Below are 26,588 nucleotides of genomic sequence, written 5' to 3' on the forward strand. Positions count from 1 at the left end.
TGAGGCCCAGACAAGTGACGTGACCTGCCCAAAGTCACCCAGCCGACAATAATAATAATGATGGTGGCATTTATTAAGTGCTTACTCTGTGCAAAGCACCGTTCTAAGCGTTGAGGGGGATACAAGGTGATCAGGTTGTCCCACGAGGGGCTCACAGTCTTCATCCCCATTTTCCAGATGAGGTCACTGAGGCCTAGAGAAGGGAAGTGACTTGCCCAAAGTCACCCAGCCAACAATAATAATAATAATGGTGGCATTTATTAAGTGCTTACTCTGTGCAAAGCACCGTTCTAAGCGCTGAGGGGGTTACAAGGTGATCAGGTTGTCCCACGGGGCGGCTCACATTAATCCCCATTTTCCAGATGAGGTCACTGAGGCCCAGAGAAGTGACATGACTTGCCCAAAGTCACCCAGCCGACCAGCGGCGAAGCCGGGATTGGAACCCACGGCCTCCGACTCCGAAGCCCGGGCTCTTTCCACTGGGCCACGCTGCTTCGTAGTAAGCGCTTAACCAACGCCACCCTTATTATGATTACTAATAATTATTAATATTATAAATATTAATTATTTCGTCATTGGAAAGCCCCCCCTCCAACGGATAAAGCCAAAAACAAGAAGCTGGAAGCCCAGTGAGGTGGAAAGGGCTCAGAAAAGAGGAAATAGAGGAGGGGAAATCATGTGATTGTTGTGGAGTCCAACTTTTCCCCGCTGTCCGAGAGGGCCGAGCGGAGGAGCTGGTGGTGTTTCTGGGGTGGGGGGCTTGGGAAGCCCCTCGCCATGTTTCCACTCTTCCTCTGGACGGCCCTGCTGGGGTCCGCAGCCCTCGAAGGCCCGGAGAGCCGGCTCCTCTGCACCTCGCCGGACCTGTCCATCTCCTACTCCTTCTGCGGTGGGTCGGATTCGCCCCCGGACCCCCGGACGCGGGTGGGGGGCTCCCCTCCTCCTGGCCTGGTGGCATCAGGGGATCTGGGTTCTAATCCAGCTGCTGGGAGACCTCGGCCCGGTCACTTCTTCTGCGCCTCTCAGTGACCTCATCTGGAAAATTCACGCATTCAATCGTATTTATGGAGCGCTTACTGTGTGCAGAGCACTGGACTAAGCACTTGGGAAGTCCAAGTCGGCGGTGCTTTGCACATTCATTCATTCAATCGTATTTATTGAGCGCTTACTGTGTGCAGAGCACTGGACTAAGCGCTTGGGAAGAACAAGTTGGCAACATATAGAGACAGTCTTTACCCCACAGTGGGCTAGTTCAATCAATCAATCAATTGTATTTATTGAGCGCTTACTGTGTGCAGAGCACTGGACTAAGCGCTTGGGAAGTCCAAGTTGGCAACATCCAGAGGCGGTCCCTACCCAACATTCATTCATTCAATCATATTTATTGAGCGCTTACTGTGTGCAGAGCACTGGACTAAGCGCTTGGGAAATCCAAGTTGGCAACATCTGGAGACGGTCCCTACCCAACATTCATTCATTCAATCGTATTTATTGAGCGCTTACTGTGTGCAGAGCACTGGACTAAGCGCTTGGGAAGCCCAAGTTGGCAACATCTAGAGGCAGTCCCTACCCGACATTCATTCATTCAATCGTATTTATTGAGCGCTTACTGTGTGCAGAGCACTGGACTAAGCGCTTGGGAAGCCCAAGTTGGCAACATCTAGAGCCGGTCCCTACCCGACATTCATTCATTCAATCATATTTATTGAGCGCTTTGGGGTGGGACGGGGAAAGAACAAAGGGATAAATACAATTACAGATTCCAGAATGACAATACAAATACAATTACAATTACAGATATGTACATTGGCTCCGCCAATTGACAGCTGTGGGACTTTGGGCGAGTCACTTCACTTCTCTGGGCCTCAGTTCCCTCCTCTGTAAAATGGGGATGAAGACTGGGAGCCCCCCGTGGGGCAACCTGATCCCCTTGTAACCTCCCCAGCACTTAGAACAGTGCTTTGCACATAGTAAGTGCTTAATAAATGCCATTATTATTTATTATTATTTATTTATTATTATTTATTATTTGAGCACTATGCAGAATTACAGAATTACAACCTCCCCAGCGCTTAGAACAGTGCTTTGCACATAGTAAGCGCTTAATAAATGCCATTATTAATTATTATTTATTATTATTATTATTTATTTGATCACTATACAGAATTACAGAATTACAACCTCCCCAGCGCTTAGAACAGTGCTTTGCACGTAGTAAGCGCTTAATAAATGTCATTATTTATTATTATTAATATCATTTATTATTATTATTTATTATCTGAGCACTATACAGAATTATAGAATTGCAACCTCCCCAGCACTTAGAACATTGCTTTGCACCTAGTAAGTGCTTAATAAAAGCCACCATTATTTATTATTATTATTTATTTGAGCATTGTACTAAGCGCTTGAAAGGACATAAGCGCTTTGGGCTGGGTGGGGGGGAAGAACAAAGGGATAAATACAATTACAGATTCCAGAATGACAATACAAATACAATTACAATCACAGATATGTACATTGGCTCCGCCAATTGTCAGCTGTGGGACTTTGGGCGAGTCACTTCACTTCTCTGGGCCTCAGTTCCCTCCTCTGTAAAATGGGGATGAAGACTGGGAGCCCCCCGTGGGACAACCTGATCCCCTTGTAACCTCCCCAGGGCTTAGAACAGAGCTTTACACAGAATAAGCGCTTAATAAATGCCATCATCATTATTATTATTGTCAGCTGTGTGACTTTGGGCAAGTCACTTCACTTCCCTGGGCCTCAGTGACCTCATCTGAAAAATGGGGGTGAAGACTGGGAGCCCCCCATGGGACAACCTGATCACCTTGTAGCCTCCCCAGCGCTTAGAACGGGGCTTTGCACATAGTAAGCGCTTAATAAATGCCATCATCATTATTATTATTGTCAGCTGTGTGACTTTGGGCAAGTCACTTCACTTCTTTGTACCTCAGTTCCCTCATCTGGAAAATGGGGATGAAGACTGGGAGCCCCCCGTGGGACAACCTGATCGCCTTGTAACCTCCCCAGCGCTTAGAACAGCGCTTGGCACATAGTAAGCGCTTAATAAATGCCATCATTATTATTATTATTGTCAGCTGTGTGACTTTGGGCAAGTCACTTCACTTCTTTGTACCTCCGTTCCCTCATCTGAAAAATGGGGGTGAAGACTGTGAGCCCCCCGTGGGACAACCTGATCACCTTGTAACCTCCCCAGCGCTTAGAACGGCGCTTGGCACATAGTAAGCGCTAAATAAATGCCATCATTATTATTATTATTGTCAGCTGTGTGACTTTGGGCAAGTCACTTCACTTCTTTGTACCTCCGTTCCCTCATCTGAAAAACGGGGGTGAAGACTGTGAGCCCCCCGTGGGACAACCTGATCGCCTTGTAACCTCCCCAGCGCTTAGAACGGCGCTTGGCACATAGTAAGCGCTAAATAAATGCCATCATTATTATTATTATTGTCAGCTGTGTGACTTTGGGCAAGTCACTTCACTTCTTTGTACCTCCGTTCCCTCATCTGAAAAACGGGGGTGAAGACTGTGAGCCCCCCGTGGGACAACCTGATCACCTTGTAACCTCCCCAGCGCTTAGAACGGCGCTTGGCACATAGTAAGCGCTAAATAAATGCCATCATTATTATTATTATTGTCAGCTGTGTGACTTTGGGCAAGTCACTTCACTTCTTTGTACCTCCGTTCCCTCATCTGAAAAATGGGGGTGAAGACTGTGAGCCCCCCGTGGGACAACCTGATCGCCTTGTAACCTCCCCAGCGCTTAGAACGGCGCTTGGCACATAGTAAGCGCTAAATAAATGCCATCATTATTATTATGATTGTCAGCTGCGTGACTTTGGGCAAGTCACTTCACTTCTCTGGGCCTCAGTGACCTCATGGGATGAAGCCTGTGAGCCCCCCGTGGGACAACCTGATCACCTTGGAACCTCCCCAGCGCTTAGAACGGCGCTTGGCACATAGTAAGCGCTTAATAAATGCCATCATTATGATTATTATCAGAGGAGGAGAGCGTGCGGGCCCGGTTGGCGCAGGAGGGCGGCCAAGTGAGGTAGGAGGGGGCCGGGGGATGGACGGTGGATGACTTTGATAACTTATTCGCGGGGATGTCTTTTCCACTTAGGTGGCATCTCTCACATGCTCTCCCTTGGAGTCAAAAGCTGTTTGACGAAAGACAACACCAAGGATGACCTGTACCTTTTCTTCGTCCCCAGTAAGTTGGCTTCTTCACTGTGATGGAGCTGGAGAATTTGGAGGTGTGTGTGTCGCTTAGCAACAGGCCGGAAGCAAATTATCAATCAATCAATCAATCAATCAATCAATCGTATTTATTGAGCGCTTACTGTGTGCAGAGCACTGGACTGAGCGCTTGGGAAGTCCAAGTTGGCAACCTAGAGAGACGGTCCCTATCCAACAGCGGGCTCACAGTCTAGAAGGGGGAGACAGACGACAAAACCAAGCATACTAACAAAATAAAATAAATAGAATAGATATGTACAAGTAAAATAAATCGATCAATAAATAGAGTAATAAATCTGTACAAACATATATCCATATATACAGGTGCTGTGGGGAAGGGAAGGAGGTAATATGAGGGGGATGGAGAGGGGGACGAGGGGGAATGTACATCATTACACTTTTAGACTGTGAGCCCACTGTTGGGTAGGGACTGTCTCTATATGTTGCCAATTTGTACTTCCCAAGCGCTTAGTACAGTGCTCTGCACATAGTAAGCGCTCAATAAATACGATTGATGATGATGATGATGATGATGTAAGTTCTACTTTTGAGATTGTTATAACGCGAGCGCTTTGTTGGGTATGCGATGCCTTCCATCAAGCTGATACCGGCCGCTACGTCCCAAAAGTCCGCGGCCAATAAGTTCTACGAAAGGAAGGACAATTTTTGGTACCGCCGTTCAATAAGTTGGAACTGACGGAGAGGTGAGTTTTACCTCTTGTAGCTTGGTACCGCTGTTCGATAAGTTGGAACTGACGGAAAGGTAGTTTTACCTTCTAGACCATGAGCCCGCTGTTGGGTAGGGACCGTCTCTAGATGTTGCCAACTTGGACTTCCCAAGCGCTTAGTCCAGTGCTCTGCACACAGTCAGCGTTCAATAAATACGATTGATTGATTGATTGATAAATACGATTGAATGAACGAATGACCTTGAATCTATCTCATTGCTCGACAGATACGATTGAATGAACGAATGACCTTGAATCTATCTCATTGCTCGACAAATACGGTTGAATGAATGAATTGCTTCGAATCTACCCTAAGTGCTCAATAAATACAACTGATTGATTGATTGACTGATACATACGATTGAATGAATGATAAATACGATGGAATGAACGAATGACCTTGAATCTACCCCATTACTTAGAACAGCGCTTGGCACCTCGTAAGAGCTTAACAAATGCCATTATTATTATTATTATTATTATTATTATTATTATTATTCACAAATGTGAAGCACTACATCAGTTCACAGGACACAGACACGTATGACTTTTAGAGAAAACACAGGCAGTCCTCTGAAAGCTACCCTTAGTCTCCTTGCCCCGGGGCGTAGCATGGCACAAAACATGTCTTACACGTGATGTAAGTTCTACTTTTGAGATTGTTATAACGTGAGAGCTTTGCTGGGTACGCGATGCCTTCGATCAAGCTGATACCGGCAGCTACGTCCCGAAAGTCCGCGGCCAATAAGTTCTACGAAAGGAAGGACAATTTTTGGTACCGCCGTTCAATAAGTTGGAACTGACGGAGAGGTGAGTTTTACCTCTTGTAGCTTGGTACCTCTGTTCAATAAGTTGGAACTGACGGAAAGGTAAGTTTTAGCTTCTAGACCGTGAGCCCACTGTTGGGTAGGGACCGTCTCTATATGTTGCCAGCTTGGACTTCCCAAGCGCTTAGTCCAGTGTTCTGCACACAGTAAGCGCTCAATAAATACGATTGATTGATTGATTGATTACCTCTTGTGGCACAAGCTTCCCCTACTTACGTAAAGGTAGTTAAAAGCCATGGCCGACCGTGAGCCCGTTATTGGGTGGGGACCGTCTCTAGATGTTGCCAACTTGGACTTCCCAAGCGCTTAGTACAGTGCTCTGCACACAGTAAGCGCTCGATAAATACGATTGAATGAACGAATGACCTTGAATCTATCTCATTGCTCGACAAATACGTTTGAATGAACGAATGACCTTGAATCTATCTCATTGCTCGACAAATATGATTGAATGAATGAATTACTTCGAATCTACCCTAAGCGCTCAATAAATACGATTGATTGATTGATTGATTACCTCTTGTAGCACAAGTTTCCCCTACTTACGTAAAGGTAGTTAAAAGCCATGGCAGACCGTAAGCCCGTTGTTGGGTGGGAACCATCTCTCTATGTTATGATTTGTCTTTCCCAAGCACTTAGCCCAGTGCTCTGCACACAGTAAGCGCTCGATAAATACGATCGAATGAACGAATGACCTTGAATCTATCTCATTGCTCGACAAATACGATTGAATGAACGAATGACCTTGAATCTATCTCACTGCTCGACAGATACGATTGAATGAACGAATGACCTTGAATCTATCTCATTGCTCGACAAATACGATTGAATGAACGAATGACCTTGAATCTATCTCATTGCTCGACAAATACGATTGAATGAATGAATTACGTCGAATCTACCCTAAGCGCTCAATAAATACGATTGATTGATAAATACGATTGAATGAATGGTAAATACGATGGGATGAACGAATGACCTTGAATCTACCCCATTACTTAGAACAGCGCTTGGCACCTCGTAAGTGCTTTGCAAATGCCATTATTATTATTATTATTATTATTATTATTATTATTATTTGTCTCTGCAGAGAGAGACATTATCGAGTTGAGCGTGGCTATCCAGGTGTGGTTCAAGGCTGTCCAGGTGGCCAAATTCACAGAGCCCCTGTGCCGCGGATTTGACGACGAATACTCCTTCTGCGGAGTCCTGAAGGGAGGTAGGCCTGCCCCGCGCCGCCCACGGAGCTAACGGGCCCCTTCGGCGCTCTCTCCGGTGGGCTGGGCACTGTACTGAGCGCTCGGAGGAGCACGGTGGATCAGCAGAAAGGATCCCCGCTCTCCAGAAGCTTCCAATCTACCCGGTGCTAAGCCACACCAGGGTTGGGTAGGGACTGTCTCTCTATGTTGCCAATTTGTACTTCCCAAGCGCCTAGTACAGTGCTCTGCACATAGTAAGCGCTCAATAAATACGATTGATGATGAGAGGAGCGGAGTTCGTCGTTCTCGTACTCCAGCCTCCTTCGAATTTGAACCTCCGCCGCCCTGTGTAGTTCACTGTAGTAGCCGCCTCTTCCTTGTAAATCCTTGAAGGCAGGGATCGATCGCGTCTACTACTAAGCGCCTCCGAAGTGCTTAGTTCAGTGCTGCCCACGTAGACACTCAATCGCTCCTTTGGCTCGAATCGCTTTGCAAACGCTTTAAATCAATCAATCGTATTTATTGAGCGCTTACTGTGTGCAGAGCACTGGACTAAGCGCTTGGGAAGTCCAAGTTGGCAACATCTAGAGACGGTCCCTACCCAACAGTGGGCTCACAGTCTAAAAGGGGGAGACGGAGAACAAAATCAAACATACTAACAAAATAAAATAAATAGAATAGATAGGTACAAGTAAAATCAATCAATAAATAGGGTAATAAATATGTACAAACATATATACATATATACGGGTGCTGTGGGGAAGGGAAGGAGATAAGATTTAAAGCATTTCCGGAGACTTGGGAGAAGCGGAAGCTACATCTCGGGGAAGGGGAATAACGGACAGACCGGATTGCGGGATTTAGAAGGGGAAAAGATTCCCGGTTCCCAAATTCTGAGCTTCATTTCTGGCTGAAAAGTGTCCACGTCGACTTAAGCGAGACACCCAGTAAGGAAGAAAGTCTGGGAGAAGGATTTCTATGTCAATGAGCGGCAAAAAGAAATGAATCCCGTTTAGTGGGGGTCTGAATTATTATTAATGATGATAATGGTAGTTGTAAAGTATTTACTAGGTGCCAGGCACTGTACTAAGTGCTGGGTTGGATACAAGCAGATCGGGGTGGACACAGTATAAATATCGATACGTATATCGATATAGATAGATGGATAGATCATCATCATCATCATCATCAATCGTATTTATTGAGCGCTTACTATGTGCAAAGCACTGTACTAAGCGCTTGGGAAGTACAAATTGGCAACATATAGAGGCAGTCCCTACCCAACAGTGGGCTCACAGTCTAAAAGGGGGAGACAGAGAACAAAACCAAACATACTAACAAAATAAAATAAATAGAATAGATATGTACAAATAAATTAAATAAATAAATAAATAGAGTAAAAAAATATGTACAAACATATATCCATATATACAGGTGCTGTGGGGAAGGGAGGGAGGTAAGATGGGGGGATGCAGAGGGGGACGAGGGGGAGAGGAAGGAAGGGGCTTAGTGGAAAGAGCCCGGGCTTGGGAGTCAGAGGTCATGGGTTCTAATCCCGGCTCCGCCGCTTGTCTGCTGCGTGACCTTGGGCCAGTCACTTAACTTCTCTGTGCCTCAGGTCCCTCATCTGTAAAATGGGGATGAAGACTGTGAGCCCCATGGGGGACAACCTGATTACTCTGTATCTACCCCAGCGCTTAGAGCAGTGCTTGGCACATAGTAAGCACTTAACAAATGCCATCGTCATCATCATTCGTTGGGGCTGACAGTTTTTTTCTTTCCTTTGCAGAGACGATCAATATCACCGTGCCGTTCTCCTACAGGAAATTTATTTTTCCCCAGGTAATAATACTAAATAATTCATTCAGTCGTATTTATTGGGCGCTTACTGTGTGCAGAGCACTGTACTAAGCACTTGGGAAGTCCAAGTTGGCAACATCTAGAGACAGTCCCTACCCAACAGCGGGCTCACAGTCTAGAAAATGACATCTGCGGTCTATGTTAAGTGCTTACTACGTGCCAGGCACTGTACTAAGCCCTGGGCTAGAGACAAGGTAATTGGATTGGACATGGTCCCCGTCCCCCACGGGACTCACGGTCTTAATCCCCATTTTCCAGATGAGGGAACTGAGGGACGGAGAAGCGAAACGACTTGCCCAAGGTCGCACAGCGGGCCAGTGGCGAAGGCAGGATTGGAACTCAGGTCCTGTGACTCCCAAGTCTGGGCTCTTTCCACTGAGTCACACTGCTTCTCCAGCCCGTTTGAAAGGCGGGAGGGTCAAGAATTCCCAAGAAGCCCCACAGGAGGATTAATCGGAATTCCCAAGAATCCCCACAGGAGGATTAATCGGAAAGGAAATTCTGGAGCGTTTAAACGAATCTTCCAGGCCCAGATTCATTCATTCATTCATTCAATCGTATTTATTGAGCGCTTACTGCGTGCAGAGCACTGTACTAAGCGCTTGGGAAGTCCAAGTCGGCAACATCTAGAGACGGTCCCTACCCGACAGCGGGCTCACAGTCTAGAAGGGGGAGACAGCACCTGTATATATATATTTGTACATATTTATTACTCTATTTTACTTGTACATATTTATTCTATTTATTTTATTTTGTTAATATGTTTTGTTTTGTTGTCTGTCTCCCCCATCTAGACTGTGAGCCCGCTGTCGGGTAGGGACCGTCTCTAGATGTTGCCAACTTGGACTTCCCAAGCGCTTAGTCCAGTGCTCTGCACACAGTAAGCACTCAATAAATACGATTGAATGAATGAATGAAAAACAAAACATATTAACAAAATAAAATGAATAGAATAAATAAATATGAAGATAATCATATAGCTAATAATCAGCATAACTGTGGTATCTGTGAGGCATTTTTTTGTGCCAAGCACTGCACTAAGCACTGGGATAAATAAAAGACAGGTGAGACGCAGTCCCTGTCCCTCAAGGGGCTCACAGTCCAACTCGGAGGGAGAACAGAGATTGAATCCCCGTTTTACAGATTGGGAAACTGAGCCACAGGGAAGATGATGATGATGATGGTATTTGTTAAGCGCTTACTATGTGCTAAGCACTGTTCTAAGCGCTGGGGGTATACCAGGTGATCAAGTTGTCCCCCGTGGGGCTCACAGTCTTCATCCCCATTTGACAGATGAGGCAACTGAGGCTCTGAGAAGTGAAGTGACTTGCCCAAGGTCACCCAGCAGACATGTGGCGGAGCCGGGATTCGAACCCATGACCTCTGACTCCAAAGCCCGGGCCCTTGCCACTGAGCCACGCTGCTTCTCAAGAGAATTAGTGTAGTGCTCTGCACACAGTAAGCGCTCAATAAATACGATTGATTGAGTGAATGAATGAATAAGATGTCTTTTAGAGGGAGAGGGAAAAGGCAGAGGAAACGTTTTTCTCTTCTTTTCGACGGCTTCTTTCTGAGATTAATAATAATAATAATAAAGATGGCATTTATTAAGCACTTACTATGTGCAAAGCACTGTTCTAAGCGCTGGGGAGGTGACAAGGTGATCAGGTTGTCCCACAAGGGGCTCCCAGTCTTCATTCCCATTTGACAGACGAGGGAACTGAGGCCCACCAGAGAAGTGAAGCGACTCGCCCAAAGTCACCCAGCTGACAATGGGAGGAGCCGGGATTTGAACCCACGACCTCCGACTCCAAAGCCCGGGCTCTTTCCACTGAGCCACGCTGCTTCTCAATACCTCCGACTTCCCTGAGATCGTAAGCTTCTTGAGGGCAGGGAACGGGGTGCGGAGTTTTAAAACCCTTCAGAGTGAGGGTAAAGCCAAGGTCGAAAGATCTCTTGAAATTTTTTGAGGAACAGAAAATGACTCACGTCTGAGGTCCTTCAGTTCAGAGATGCGACCAGTGTGGCTCAGTGGAAAGAGCCCGGGCTTGGGAGTCAGAGGTCATGGGTTCAAATCCCGCCTCCTCCACGTCTCTGCTCTGTGTGACTTTGGGAGAGTCACAACTTCTCTGGGCCTCGGTTCCCTCATCTGGAAAATGGGGCTGAAGACTGGGAGCCCCAAGTGGGACAACCTGACCACCTTGTATCCCCCCCACCCCGGCGCTCTGTGCCTCAGTTCCCTGCAGAATTCATTCGGTCGTATTTAGAGAAGCAGCGTGGCTCAGTGGACAGAGCCCGGGCTTTGGAGTCCGAGGTTGCGGGTTCAAATCCACTGAGCTCTTCCTGGATGTTTCCCGTGAGCTGAGAAACAACCCGGTAGAGAATATTGAATTCATTTTATTTTACAAGAAGCAGCGTGGCTCGGTGGGAAGAGCCCCGGCTTTGGAGTCGGAGGTCACGGGTTCAAATCCCGGCCCCGCCAATTGTCAGCCGGGTGACTTTGGGCGAGTCACTTCGCTTCTCTGGGCCTCAGTTCCCTCATCTGGAAAATGGGGATGAAGACTGGGAGCCCCCCGTGGGACAACCTGATCACCTTGTAACCTCCCCAGCGCTTAGAACGGTGCTTTGCACGTAGTAAGCGCTTAATAAATGCCATTATTATTATTATTATTACTTACTGTGCCAGCTTACTATGGCACATAGTAAGCGCTTCGCAAACACCGTCATCATCATTATTATTAACAGAGAATATCCGCCAACTCCGAATTTAATTCCCAACGGTTTTTCCGAATGCAAAGCTGATGAATCGTCACCGAGAAGCTACGGGGAGCGCGGTTTTCATCATTTCACCAGGCCGGCCCGCTTGGGCCCAGGATTTACTGGCCCTACTGAGAGGTCACCTCCTCCAGGAGGCCTTCCCAGACTGAGCCCCTTCCTTCCTCTCCCCCTCGTCCCCCTCTCCATCCCCCCCATATTACCTCCTTCCCTTCCCCACAGCACCTGGATAGATGTTTGTACATATTTATTACTCTATTTATTTATTTTACTTGTACATATCTATCCTATTTATTTTATTTTGTTAGCATGTTTGGTTTTGTCTCCCCCTTTTAGACCGTGAGCCCACTGTTGGGTAGGGACCGTCTCTATATGTTGCCAATTTGTACTTCCCAAGCGCTTAGTACAGTGCTCTGCACACAGTAAGCGCTCAATAAATACGATCGATTGTGTTGTGCTCTCTCAAGAGCTCAGCGCAGTGCTCTGCACGCAGGAAGCGCTCAATAAATACCATGGACTGATTGCTGTGTGACCTCTCTGTGCCTCAGTTCCCTGCGGAATTCATTCAGTCATATTTCGAGAAGCAGCGTGGCTCAGTGGACAGAGCCCGGGCTTTGGAGTCCGAGGTCGCGGGTTCAAATCCACTGAGCTCTTCCCGGATGTTTCCTGCGAGCTGAGAAACAACCCGGTAGGGAATATTGAATTCATTTTATTTTACAAGAAGCAGCGTGGCTCGGTGGAAAGAGCCCCGGCTTTGGAGTCCGAGGTCACGGGTTCAAATCCACTGAGCTCTTCCCGGATGTTTCCCGCGAGCTGAGAAACAACCCAGTAGAGAATATTGAATTCATTTTATTTTACAAGAAGCAGCGTGGCTCGGTGGAAAGAGCCCCGGCTTTGGAGGCGGAGGTCACGGGTTCAAATCCCGGCCCCGCCGATTGGCAGCCGGGTGACTTGGGGCGAGTCACTTCGCTTCTCTGGGCCTCAGTTCCCTCATCTGGAAAATGGGGATGAAGACTGGGAGCCCCCCGGGGGACAATAAATACGATTGATGATGATGATGATGACTTAAAATTGGGATTTTTTTGCGCTTTCTCTGTTTCAGGGGCAGTACACTGTCCTTTTCGAAGGTATATCCGGCAGATCCAACGATTTGATTTTCTGCGTGAACGCCACAGTGATCCTCAAATAATCCGCCCCACGCTTCCCGAGGATGGATCGATGCCCCATTTCTTCACGGAAAGGTTGTGGAGAAGGCCCACCACTGAGATTCATTCATTCCATCGTATTTATTGAGCGCTTACTGTGTGCAGGGCACTGTGCTAAGCGCTTGGGAAGTCCAGGTTGACGACAGCGGGCTCACAGTCTAGATTTAGACTTCTCCTCCACCGAAAGAAGCATCGTACCGACCCAGAAGAGATCGTTTCTCAAGGTTTCCGTCGTCATCAATCGTATTTATTGAGCGCTTACTATGTGCAGAACACTGGACTAAGCGCTTGGGAAGTACAAATTGGCAACATATAGAAACAGTCCCTACCCAACAGTGGGCTCACAGTCTTTCCATCAAGGGAAAGTCTCCATTTGCATCGATCCTCCATTCTCCGTTGGCAAATAATAATAATAATGGTGTTTGTTAATAATAATAATAATAATAATAATAATAATAATGATGGCATTTGTTAAGCGCTTACTATGTGCCAAGCACTGTTCTAAGCGCTGGGGAGGATACAAGGTGATCAGGTTGCCCCCCGTGGGGTTCCCAGTCTTCATCCCCATTTGACAGATGAGGTCACTGAGGCTCAGAGAAGTGACTTGCCCAAGGTCACACAGCAGACATGTGGCGGAGCCGGGAGTGCTTACTATGTGCAGAGCACTGTACTAAGCGCTTGGGAAGTACAAATTGGCAACATCTAGAGACAGTCCCTACCCAACAGTGGGCTCACAGTCTTCCCATCAAGGGAAAGTCTCCATTTGCATCGATCCTCCATTCTCCATTGGCAAATAATAATAATAATGGTGTTTGTTAATAATAATAATAATAATAATGATGGCATTTGTTAAGCGCTTACTATGTGCCAAGCACTGTTCTAAGCGCTGGGGAGGATACAAGGTGATCAGGTTGTCCCCCGGGGAGCTCCCGGTCTTCATCCCCATTTGACAGATGAGGTCACTGAGGCTCAGAGAAGTGACTTGCCCAAGGTCACACAGCAGACATGTGGCGGAGCCGGGAGCGCTTACTATGTGCCAAGCACTGTTCTAAGCGCTGGGGGAGATACAAGGTGATCAGGTTGTCCCCCGTGGGGCTCCCAGTCTTCATCCCCATTTGACAGATGAGGTCACTGAGGCCCAGAGAAGTGAAGCGACTCGCCCAAAGTCACCCAGCTGGCAAGTGGCGGAGCCGGGATTTGAACCCATGACCCATGACTCCCAAGCTCCTTCCACTGAGCTCTTCCCGGATGTTTCCCGTGTTTCCTGGTAGAGAATATTGAATTCATTTTATTTTACAAGAAGCAGCGTGGCTCAGTGGAAAGAGCCCCGGCTTTGGAGTCGGAGGTCACAGGTTCAAATCCCGGCCCCGCCAATTGTCGGCTGGGTGACTTTGGGTCAGTCACTTCACTTCTCTGGGCCTCAGTTCCCTCCTCTGTAAAATGGGGATGAAGACTGTGAGCCCCCCGTGGGACAACCTCATCACCTTGTAACCTCCCCAGCGCTTAGAACAGTGCTTTGCACGTAGTAAGCACTTAATAAATGCCATTATTATTATTATTATTATTATTTATTGAGCACTGACTGTGTGCAGGGCACTGTACTAAGCGATGAAGACTGTGAGTCCCATGTGGGACATGGACTGTGTCCAATGAATTAATAAATGCCATCGTTATTATTATTATTATTTTAGCAAGTCCATCTTTGATTCTTTCTTAATGTTGTTCATTCAGCGCTTACTAGGCGCCAGGCACTGTACTAAGCGCCCGGGTGGATCCGAGCTAATCGAGTGGGACGCGCTCACTCTCGGTCCTATTTATTTATGTATTTATTTATTTATCATATATATTGAGCGCTTATTGTGTGCAGAGCACTGTACTAAGCGCTTGGGAAGTACAAGTTGGCAACATCTAGAGACGGTCCCCACCCAACAACGGGCTCACGGTCTAGAAGGGGGAGACCGAGAACAAAACCAAACTTACTAACAAAATAAAATAAATAGAATAGATATTTATTTATTTATTGAGCGCTTACTGTGTGCAGAGCACTGGACTGAGCGCTTGGGAAGTACAAATCAGCAACATACAGAGACGGTCCCGACCCAACAGTGGGCTCAACTTCTGGGCCTCAGTTCCCTCATCTGTAAAATGGGGACAAGGTTCCTGTTCCCTCACTCTTTTAGATGGGGAGCCCCATGTCGGCAGGACCAAGGTTCGATGTAAGTTTATTATTTCTGCTCCGGCGCTTAGCACAGTGCTTGGCACAGAGTCAGGGCTTACGCTTGTCATAGCAGGGAATATGTCGACCAACTCTGTCCCCCTTTTAGACTGTAAGCCCACTGTTGGGTAGGGACCGTCTCTATATGCTGCCAACTTGGACTTCCCAAGCGCTTAGTACAGTGCTCCGCACACAGTAAGCGCTCAATAAATACGATTAAATACGATTGATTGTGTTGTGCTCTCTCAAGAGCTCAGCACAGTGCTCTGCACGCGGGAAGCGCTCAATAAATACCATTGACTGATTGCTGTGTGACCTCTCTGTGCCTCAGTTCCCTGCAGAATTCATTCAGTCGTATTTAGAGAAGCAGCGTGGCTCAGTGGACAGAGCCCGGGCTTTGGAGTCAGAGGTCGTGGGTTCAAATCCCGGCTCCACCACTTGTGAGCTGTGGGACTTCGGGCGAGTCACTTCACTTCTCTGGGCCTCAGTGACCTCATCTGGAAAATGGGGATGAAGACTGGGAGCCCCCCGTGGGACAACCTGATCACCTTGTAACTTCCCCAGCGCTCAGAACAGTGCTTGGCACATAGTAAGCACTTAATAAATGCCATTATTATTATTATTATTATTATTGTTATTATTGTAACTTCCCCGGTGCTCAGAACAGTGCTTTGCACATAGTAAGCGCTTAATAAATGCTATTATTATTATTATTATTATTATTGTAACTTCCCTGGTGCTCAGAACAGTGCTTGGCACATAGTAAGCGCTTAATAAATGCCATTATTATTATTATTATTATTATTATTATTGTAACTTCCCTGGTGCTCAGAACAGTGCTTGGCACATAGTAAGTGCTTAATAAATGCCTTCATTATTATAGAGAAGCAGCGTGGCTCAGTGGAAAGAGCCCGGGCTTTGGAGTCAGAGATCATGGGTTCAAATCCCGACTCCGCCACTTGTCAGCTGGGTGACTTCGGGCGAGTCACTTCACTTCTCTGGGCCTCAGTTCCCTCATCTGTAAAATGGGGATGAAGACTGTGAGCCCCCCATGGGACAACCTGATCACCTTGTAAACTCCCCAGCGCTTAGAACAGTGCTTTGCACAAAGTAAGCACTTAATAAATGCCATTATTATTATTATTATTTATTGAGCGCTGTGTGGAGGGCACTGTACTAAGCGATGAAGACTGTGAGTCCCATGTGGGACATGGACTGTGTCCACCCCGATTAGCTTGGATCTACCCCAGCGCTTAGTACAGTGCCTGGCACATAGTGAGCACTTAACAAATACCACAATTATTATTGTTATTATTGATATTATTATTCGCTGGGCCTCAGTTACCTCATCTGTAAAATGGGGACTGGATCTAACCTGATTAGCTCGTATCGATGCAGGTGCTTAGTACAGTGCCTTGCACATAGTGAGCGCTTAACAAATCCCACAGTTATTATTAATATTCCTCTCTGGGCCTCAGTTACCTCATCTGTAAAATGGGGACTGGATCTAACCTGATTAGCTCGTATCGATGCAGGTGCTTAGTACAGTGCCTTGCACATAGTGAGCGCTTAACAAATCCCACAGTTATTATTAATATTCCTCTCTGGGCCTCAGTTACCTCATCTGTAGAATGGGGACTGTATCTAACCTGATTAGCTCGTATCGATGCAGGTGCTTAGTACAGTGCCTTGCACATAGTGAGCACTTAACAAATCCCACAGTTATTATTAATATTCCTCTCTGGGCCTCAGTTACCTCATCTGTAAAATGGGGACTGTATCTTATCTGATTAGCTCATATTTACCCCAGCGCTTAGTGGCCGTGGGATAACCTGATCACCTTGTGACCTCCCCGGCGCTTAGAACAGTGCTTTGCACATAGTAAGCGCTTAATACCATTATTATTATTATTACAATGCTTGGTGCATTGTAAGAGCTTAATACCACAATTATTATCATTATTATTCTTATTTGCTGAGCCTCAGTTACCTCATCTGTAAAACGGGGACTGTCTCTAACCTGATTAGCTTGTATCTTCCCCAGCGCTTAGTACGATGCCTGGCACATAGTAAGCGTTTAACAAATACCGCAATTATAATTGTTATTAGTCCTCTCTCGGCCTCAGTGATCTCATCTGTAAAATGGGGGCTATATCCAGCCCGATTAGCTTGTGTCAAACCCCAGCGCTTAGTACGATGCCTGGCACATAGTAAGCGCTTAACAAATAATAATAATAATGGTATTTGTTAAGTGCTTACTATGTGCTGAGCACTGCTCTAAGCGCTGGGGAGGTTCCAAGGTGATCAGGTTGTCCCACGGGGGGCTCACAGTTTTATTTCCCATTTTACAGATGAGGTAACTGAGGCCCAGACTAGTTAAGTGACTTGCCCAAAGTCACACAGCGGGAATTTGAACCCATGACCTCTGACTCCAAAGCCCTTGCTCTTTCCACTGAGCCACGCCGCTGTAGCTCATATTTACCCCAGCGCTTAGTACAATGCCTGGCGCATTGTAAGCGCTTAATACCGCAATTACTATCGTTACCATTATTCCTCTCTGGGCCTCAGTTACCTCATCTGTAAAATGGGGACTGTATCCAACCCTGTTAGCTTGTATCTTCCCCAGTACTTAGTTTGATGCCTGGTACACAGTAGGTGCTTAACAAATATGGCAATTATTACTGTTATTATTCCTCTCTGGGCCTCAGTTACCTTATCTGTAAAATGGGGACTGTACCCAACCCGATTAGCTTATGTCAAACCCCAGCCTTTAGTACGATGCCTGGCACATAGTAAGCGCTTAATACCACAATTATTGTTAATATTCCTCTCTGGGCCCCAGTTACCTCACCTGTAAAATGGGAACTGTATCTGACCCGATTAGCTTGTGTCAAAGCCCAGCCCTTAGTACGATGCCTGGCACATAGTAAGCGCTTAATACCACAATTCTTATTAATATTCCTCTCTGGGCCTCAGTTACCTCACCTGTAAAATGGGGACTGTATCCAACCCGATTAGCTTGTGTCGAACCCCGGCCTTTAGTACGATGCCCGGCACATATTAAGGGCTTAACAAATACTACAATTATTATTAATATTCCTCTCTGGGCCTCAGTTACCTCACCTGTAAATTGGGGACTGTATCCAACCCAGTTAGCTTATGTACGTAGTAAGCGCTTAATACCACAATTCTTATTAATATTCCTCTCTGGGCCTCAGTTACCTCACCTGTAAAATGGGGACTGTATCTGACCCGATTAGCTTGTGTCAAACCCCGGCCTTTAGTACGATGCCCGGCACATAGTAAGCGCTTAACAAATACCCCAATTATTATTAGTATTCCTGTCTGGGCCTCAGTTATCTCACCTGTAAAATGGGGACTGTATCCGACCCGATTAGCTTGTGTCAAACCCCGGCCTTTAGTACGATGCCCGGCACATAGTAAGCGCTTAACAAATACTACAATTATTATTAATATTCCTCTCTGGGCCTCAGTTACCTCACCTGTAAAATGGGGACTGTATCCAACCCGATTAGCTTATGTACATAGTAAGCGCTTAATACCACAATTATTATTAATATTCCTCTCTGGGCCTCAGTTACCTCACCTGTAAAATGGGGACTGTATCCGACCCGATTAGCTTGTGTCAAACCCCGGCCTTTAGTGCGATGCCCGGCACATAGTAAGCGCTTAACAAATACTACAATTATTGTTAATATTCCTCTCTGGGCCTCAGTTACCTCACCTGTAAAATGGGGACTGTATCCAACCCGATTAGCTTGTGTCGAACCCCGGCCTTTAGTACGATGCCCGGCACATATTAAGCGCTTAACAAATACTACAATTATTATTAATATTCCTCTCTGGGCCTCAGTTACCTCACCTGTAAAATGGGGACTGTATCCAACCCGATTAGCTTATGTACGTAGTAAGCGCTTAATACCACAATTCTTATTAATATTCCTCTCTGGGCCTCAGTTACCTCACCTGTAAAATGAGGACTGTATCCAACCCGATTAGCTTGTGTCAAACCCCGGCCTTTAGTACGATGCCCGGCCTGTAGTTAAGCGCTTAACAAATACCCCAATTATTATTAGTATTCCTCTCTGGGCCTCAGTTACCTCACCTGTAAAATGAGGACTGTATCCAACCCGATTAGCTTGTGTCAAACCCCAGCCTTTAGTACGATGCCCGGCCTGTAGTTAAGCGCTTAACAAATACCCCAATTATTATTAGTATTCCTCTCTGGGCCTCAGTTACCTCACCTGTAAAATAGGGACTGTATCCAACCCGATTAGCTTGTGTCAAACCCCAGCCTTTAGTACGATGCCCGGCACGTAGTAAGCGCTTAACGAATACCCCAATTATTATTAGTATTCCTCTCTGGGCCTCAGTTACCTCATCTGTAAAAAGATGACTGTATCCTACCCAATTAGCTTGTGTCAAACCCCAGCCTTTAGTATGATGCCCGGCACATAGTAAGCGCTTAACAAATACCCCAATTATTATTAGTATTCCTCTCTGGGCCTCAGTTACCTCACCTGTAAAATGGGGACTGTATCCAACCCGATTAGCTTGTGTCAAACCCCAGCCTTTAGTACGATGCCCGGCACATAGTAAGCGCTTAACAAATACCCCAATTATTATTAGTATTCCTCTCTAGGCCTCAGTTACCGCACCTGAAAAATGGGGACTGCACCTATCCTGATCAGCTCGTCATCTACCCCGGCGCTTGGTACAGCGCCCGACACTTGGAAAGAAGTTAACAAATACCAGGAAAAGAAAAAGGAGGAAAGTCTGCGGCCGCCACCGCTGTCCCCAAAGCCGGGAGGTTTTCGGCGGAGCCTATTTTGGGGAGCAGATGGCCCGCCCACGGGGGGACAAAGGAGACGAGCGGCGAAGCTTCTCTCCCACGAGCCATAAGGGTGCGAGGCGGAAGAGGAGAAGTGGCGCGGGGGCCAGGACCAGCCAAACTGGGCGATGACAAATACCGTGTGCTCTGCACACAGTAAGCGCTCAATAATCGATCAATCAATTGTATTTATTGGGCGCTTACTGTGTGCAGAGCACTGCACTGAGCGCTCAATAAATACGATTGAATGAGATCCGACAGATTGGCACCGGCCACCGTGGGCGGCCCACCTCGAGGCTCGTCTCTCTGGCAATCCGCTCCCGCAGGGCAGAGTTCTCTGGGCCTCAGTTGCCCCATCTGTCAAATGGGGAGGAGATGCCCGCTCGTGCCAACTCCCTGGCAGTGATTCAGAGTCCACATGGGGAGGGCCACAGAGAAGCGGCCATCCAGTAGTGACTCTCCCCCGCTTCCAAGCCTTACTGAAGGCCCGTCTCCTCCAGGAAGCCTTCCCTGACTGCTCCCTCCTTTCCTCTTCTCCCGCTCCCTTCTGCGTCGCCCAGACTCGCTCTCTTTCTTCATCCCCCCTTCCCAGCCCCACACCGCTCGTGTCCACATCCGTCGTTGATTTATTTCTATTTATAATAATGATGGCATTAATTAAGCGCTTACTATGTGCCAAGCACTGTTCTAAGTCAAGTCACTTCACTTCTCTGGGCCTCAGTGCCCTCAGCTGGAAAATGGGAATGAAGACTGGGAGCCCCCCATGGGACAGCCTGATCACCTTGTAACCTCCCCAGTGCTTAGAACGGTGTTTTGCACATAGTAAGCGCTTAATAAATGCTATTATTATTATTATTATGGGTTCAAATCCTGGCTCCGCCACTTATCAGCTGTGTGACTGTGGGCAAGTCACTTCACTTCTCTGGGCCTCAGTGCCCTCATCTGGGAAACGGGGATGAAGACTGCGAGCCCCCCATGGGACAACCTGATCACCTTGTAACCTCCCCAGCACTTAGAACAGTGCTTGGCACATAGCAAGCGCTTAATAAATGCCATTATTATTATTATTATTATTATTATTATTATTATTATGGGTTTAAATTCTGGCTCCGCCACTTGTCAGCTGTGTGCAAGCATTTCACTTCTCTGGGCCTCAGTTCCCTCATCTGGAAAATGGGGATGAAGACTGCGAGCCCCCCATGGGACAACCTGATCACCTTGTAACCTCCCCAGCGCTTAGAACAGTGCTTTGCACATAGTAAGCGCTTTATAAATGCCATTATTATAACTATTATGGGTTCAAATCCCGGCTCCGCCACTTAGCTGCGTGACTGTGGGCCAGTCACTTCACTTCTCTGGGCCTCAGTTCCCTCATCTGTAAAATGGGGATGAAGACTGCGAGCTCCCTGTGGGCCAATCTGATCACCTTGTAACCTCCTCAGCGCTTAGAACAGTGCTTGGCACATAGTAAGCGCTTAATAAATGCCATTATTATTATTATTATGGGTTCAAATCCCGGCTCCGCCACTTGTCAGCTGTGTGACCGTGGGCCAGTCACTTCACTTCTCCGGGCTTCAGTTACCTCGTCTGGAAAATGGGGATGAAGACTGTGAGCCCCCCGTGGGACAACCTGATCACCTTGTAACCTCCCCAGCGCTTAGAACAGTGCTTGGCACATAGCAAGTGCTTAACAAATGCCATTATTATTATTATTATTGTAACCTCCCCAGTGCTTAGAACAGTGCTTTCCACACAGCAAGCGCTTAACAAATGCCATTATTATTATTATTATTATTGTAACCTCCCCAGTGCTTAGAACAGTGCTTTGCACATAGCAAGTGCTTAGAACAGTGCTTTGCACATAGCAAGTGCTTCACAAATGCCATTATTATTATTATCATTGTAACCTCCCCAGTGCTGAGAACAGTACTTTGCACATAGCAAGCGCTTAAGAAATGCCATTATTATTATTATTATTGTAACCTCCCCAGTGCTGAGAACAGTGTTTGGCACATAGCAAGCGCTTAACAAATGCCATTATTATTATTATTATTGTAAACTCCCCAGTGCTGAGAACAGTGCTTTGCACATAGCAAGCCGCTTAACAAATGCCATTATTATTATTATTATTGTAACCTCCCCAGCGCTTAGAACAGTACTTGGCACATAGCAAGCGCTTAACAAATGCCATTATTATTATTATTATTATTGTAACCTCCCCAGTGCTTAGAACAGTGCTTGGCACATAGCAAGCGCTTAACAAATGCCATTATTATTATTATTATTATTGCAACCTCCCCAGTGCTGAGAACAGTACTTTGCACATAGCAAGCTCTCAACAAACGCCATTATTATTATTATTATTGTAACCTCCCCAATGCTTAGAACGGTGGTTGGCACATGGCAAGCGCTTAACAAATGCCATTATTATTATTATTATTATTGTAACCTCCCCAGTGCTGAGAGCAGTGCTTGGCACATAGCAAGCGCTTAACAAATGCCATTATTATTATTATTATTGTAACCTCCCCAATGCTTAGAACGGTGGTTGGCACATAGCAAGCGCTTAACAAATGCCATTATTATTATTATTATTGTAACCTCCCCAGTGCTTAGAACAGTGTTTTGCACATAGGAAGCGCTTAATAAATGCCATTATTATTACTGGCGCGTAGTAAGGCCTTAACAGAGACCGTTGGTCTTCCTCTTCTTTGTCAGGGTGGTGACGATGCCAATCTGTCGGATCTCATCGCCCAGTTTGGCTGGTCCTGGCCCCCGCGCCACTTCTCCTCTTCCGCCTCGCACCCTTATGGCTCGTGGGAGAGAAGCTTCGCCGCTCGTCTCCTTTGTCCCCCCGTGGGCGGGCCATCTGCTCCCCAAAATAGGCTCCGCCGAAACCCTCCCGGCTTTGGGGACAGCGGTGGCGGCCGCAGACTTTCCTCCTTTTCCTTTTCCTGGTATTTGTTAACTTCTTTCCAAGTGTCGGGCGCTGTACCAAGCGCCGGGGTAGATGACGAGCTCATCAGGATAGGTGCAGTCCCCATCTTTCAGGTGAGGTAACTGAGGCCCAGAGAGGAATACTAATAATAATTGGGGTATTTGTTAAGCGCTTACTATATGCCCGGCATCATACTAAGGGCTGGGGTTTGACACAAGCTAACTGGGTAGGATACAGTCCCCATTTTACAGATGAGGTAACTGAGGCCCAGAGAGGAATAATAATAATAATTGGGGTATTTGTTAAGCGCTTACTACGTGCCAGGCATCATACTAAAGGCTGGGGTTTCACACAAGCTAATTGGGTAGGGTACAGTCATCTTTTTACAGATGAGGTAACTGAGGCCCAGAGAGGAATACTAATAATAATTGGGGTATTTGTTAAGCGCTTACTACGTGCCAGGCATCATACTAAAGGCTGGGGTTTGACACAAGCTAATCGGGTAGGATACAGTCCCCAGTTTACAGATGAGGTAACTGAGGCCCAGAGAGGAATAATAATAATATTAATTGGGGTATTTGTTAAGCGCTTACTATATGCCGGGCATCGTACTAAAGGCCAGGGTTTGACACAAGCTAATTGGGTTGGATACAGTCCCCATTTTACAGATGAGGTAACTGAGGCCCAGAGAGGAATAATAATAATAATTGCGGTATTTGTTAAGCACTTACTATGCGCCTGGCATCGTACTAAGGACTGGGGTTTGACACAAGCTGATCGGGTTGGATACAGTCCCCATTTTACAGATGAGGTAACTGAGGCCCAGAGAGGAATACTAATAATAATTGGGGTATTTGTTAAGCGCTTACTATGTGCCGGGCATCATACTAAAGGCTGGGGTTTGACACAAGCTAATTGGGTAGGATACAGTCAGCATTTTACAGATGACGTAACTGAGGCCCAGAGAGGAACACTAATAATAATTGGGGTATTTGTTAAGCGCTTACTATATGCCAGGCATCATACTAAGGGCTGGGGTTTGATACAAGCTAATTGGGTAGGATACAGTCCCCATTTTACAGATGAGGTAACTGAGGCCCAGAGAGGAATAATAATAATATTTGCGGTATTTGTTAAGCACTTACTATGTGCCAGGCATCATACTAAGGGCTGGGGTTTGACACAAGCTAATTGGGTTGGATACAGTCCCCATTTTACAGATGAGGTAACTGAGACCCAGGGAGGAATAATAACAGTAATAATTGCCGTATCTGTTAAGCGCTTAGTATGTGCCAGGCATCGTACTAAGCGCTGGGGAAGATACAAGCTAATCGGGTTGGATGCAGTCCCCATTTTACAGATGAGGTAACTGAGGCCCAGAGAGGAATAATAACAGTAATAATTGCTGTATTCATTAAGTGCTTACTATGTGCCAACTATCGTACTAAGCGCTGGGGAAGATACAAGCTAATTGGGTTGGATATAGCCCCCATTTTACAGATGAGGTAACTGAGGCCCAGAGAGGAATAATAATAATAATAATATTAATTGCAGTATTTGTTAAGCACTTACTATGTACCAGGCATCGTACTAAGCGCTGGGGAAGATACAAGCTAATCGGGTTGGATACAGTCCCCATTTTACAGATGAGGTAACTGAGGCCCAGAGAGGAATAATAACACTAATAATTGCCACATTTGTTAAGTGCTTACTATGTGCCAGGCATCATGCTAAGCGCTGGGGAAGATACAAGCTACTGGGGTTGGATACAGCCCCCATTTTCCAGATGAGGTAACTGAGGCCCAGAGAGGAATAATAATAATAATAATATTAATTGCAGTATTTGTTAAGCACTTACTATGTACCAGGCATCGTACTAAGCGCTGGGGAAGATACAAGCTAATCGGGTTGGATACAGTCCCCATTTTACAGATGAGGTAACTGAGGCCCAGAGAGGAATAATAACAGTAATAATTGCTGTATTCGTTAAGTGCTTACTATGTGCCAGCCATCGTACTAAGCGCTGGGGAAGATACAAGCTAATCGGGTTGAATACAGCCCCCATTTTCCAGATGAGGTAACTGAGGCCCAGAGAGGAATAATAACACTAATAATTGCCACAGTTGTTAAGTGCTTACTATGTGCCAGGCATCATGCTAAGCGCTGGGGAAGATACAAGCTACTCGGGTTGGATACAGCCCCCATTTTACAGATGAGGTAACTGAGGCCCAGAGAGTAATAATAATAATAATATTAATTTCAGTATTTGTTAAGCACTTACTATGTGCCTGGCATCGTACTAAGGGCTGGGGTTTGACACAAGCTAATCCGGCTGGGTACAGTCCCCATTTTACAGATGAGGTAACTGAGGCCCAGAGAGGAATAATAACAGTAATAATTGCTGTATTCGTTAAGTGCTTACTATGTGCCAGCCATCATACTAAGCGCTGGGGAAGATAAAAGGTAATCGGGTTGAATACAGCCCCCATTTTCCAGATGAGGTAACTGAGGCCCAGAGAGGAATAATAACAGTAATAATTGCTGTATTTGTTAAGTGCTTACTATGTGCCAGGCATCGTACTAAGCGTTGGGGAAGATACAAGCTAATCGGGTTGGATACAGTCCCCATTTTACAGATAAGGTAACTGAGGCCCAGAGAGTAATAATGATAATAATAAAATATTAATTGTGGTATTTGTTAAGCACTTACTATGTGCCAGGCATCGTACTAACTGTTGGGGCTTGACACAAGCTAATCGGGTTGGATACAGTCCCCGTTTTACAGATGAGGTAACTGAGGCCCAGAGAGGAATAATAACACTAATACTTGCCACATTTGTTAAGTGCTTACTATGTGCCAGGCATCATGCTAAGCGCTGGGGAAGATACAAGCTAATCGGGTTGGATGCAGTCCCCATTTTACAGATGAGGTAACTGAGGCCCAGAGAGGAATAATAATAATAATAATATTAATTGCAGTATTTGTTAAGCACTTACTATGTGCCTGGCATCGTACTAAGGGCTGGGGTTTGACACACGCTAATCCGGCTGGGTACGGTCCCCATTTTACAGATGAGGTAACTGAGGCCCAGAGAGGAATAATAACAGTAGTAATTGCTGTATTCGTTAAGTGCTTACTATGTGCCATAGTAAGCGCTTAATAAATGCCATCTTCATCATCCTTTGGAGGCAAATCCCACAGGCCGAGTGCACCGGCATTCCCACATTTTGGGGAGGAATTGCAGTTTACGCTGGGCATATCCCTTCATTTTACGGAACGCCGCGGATCGCCCGGGAAGACGGAGAGAACCAGACAAGCTCCCAGGATCCCAAGGATGCGGGAGGAAAAGAAAAAAGTCTGCAGGATAAAACTAGGTAGACGCCCCCGGACCCCTATTTTTAGAGAAGCTCAGTGGAAAGAGCCCGGGCTTTGGAGTCAGGGGTCACGGGTTCAAATCCCGGCTCCACCAACTGTCAGCTGGGTGACTTGGGCCAGTCACTTCACTTCTCTGGGCCTCAGTTCCCTCATCTGTAAAATGGGGATGAAGCCTGTGAGCCCCAGGTGGGACAAACTGATCATCTTGTAACCTCCCCAGCGCTTAGAACAGTGCTTTGCACGTAGTAAGCGCTTAGTAAATGCCATTATTGTTATTATTATTATTATTTCAGGGTCTGGCTTGCTGCGGGGGACGTGACAACCCGGAGGATTTCGGCGTAGGAGACAGAAGCC

The 26,588-nt window shown here is 46.4% G+C and overlaps 1 protein-coding gene across 2 annotated transcripts; it reads left to right on the top strand.

The window, feature by feature from the left end:
- The first annotated feature begins 731 nt into the window (after positions 1-731).
- On the top strand, positions 732-26,588 carry LY96 (lymphocyte antigen 96). Of its 2 annotated transcripts, XR_005456246.1 has the most exons (6): positions 732-889; positions 4,145-4,234; positions 6,906-7,034; positions 8,804-8,856; positions 12,752-12,890; positions 26,528-26,588. XR_005456246.1 is itself a non-coding variant. In XM_038766752.1 (5 exons), exons 1-5 carry the CDS (start codon positions 778-780, stop codon positions 12,836-12,838), a joined length of 471 nt encoding a protein of 156 aa, XP_038622680.1. In that variant the 5' UTR covers positions 732-777; the 3' UTR covers positions 12,839-13,249. The 2 variants fall into 2 exon arrangements, 1 of the variants encoding a protein (XP_038622680.1); XM_038766752.1 differs by lacking the exon at positions 26,528-26,588 and having other exon boundaries at positions 12,752-13,249.

The sequence above is a fragment of the Tachyglossus aculeatus genome, chromosome 25 (genome assembly GCF_015852505.1).
Source record: "Tachyglossus aculeatus isolate mTacAcu1 chromosome 25, mTacAcu1.pri, whole genome shotgun sequence".
Classification (NCBI taxonomy): Eukaryota; Metazoa; Chordata; class Mammalia; order Monotremata; family Tachyglossidae; genus Tachyglossus; species Tachyglossus aculeatus.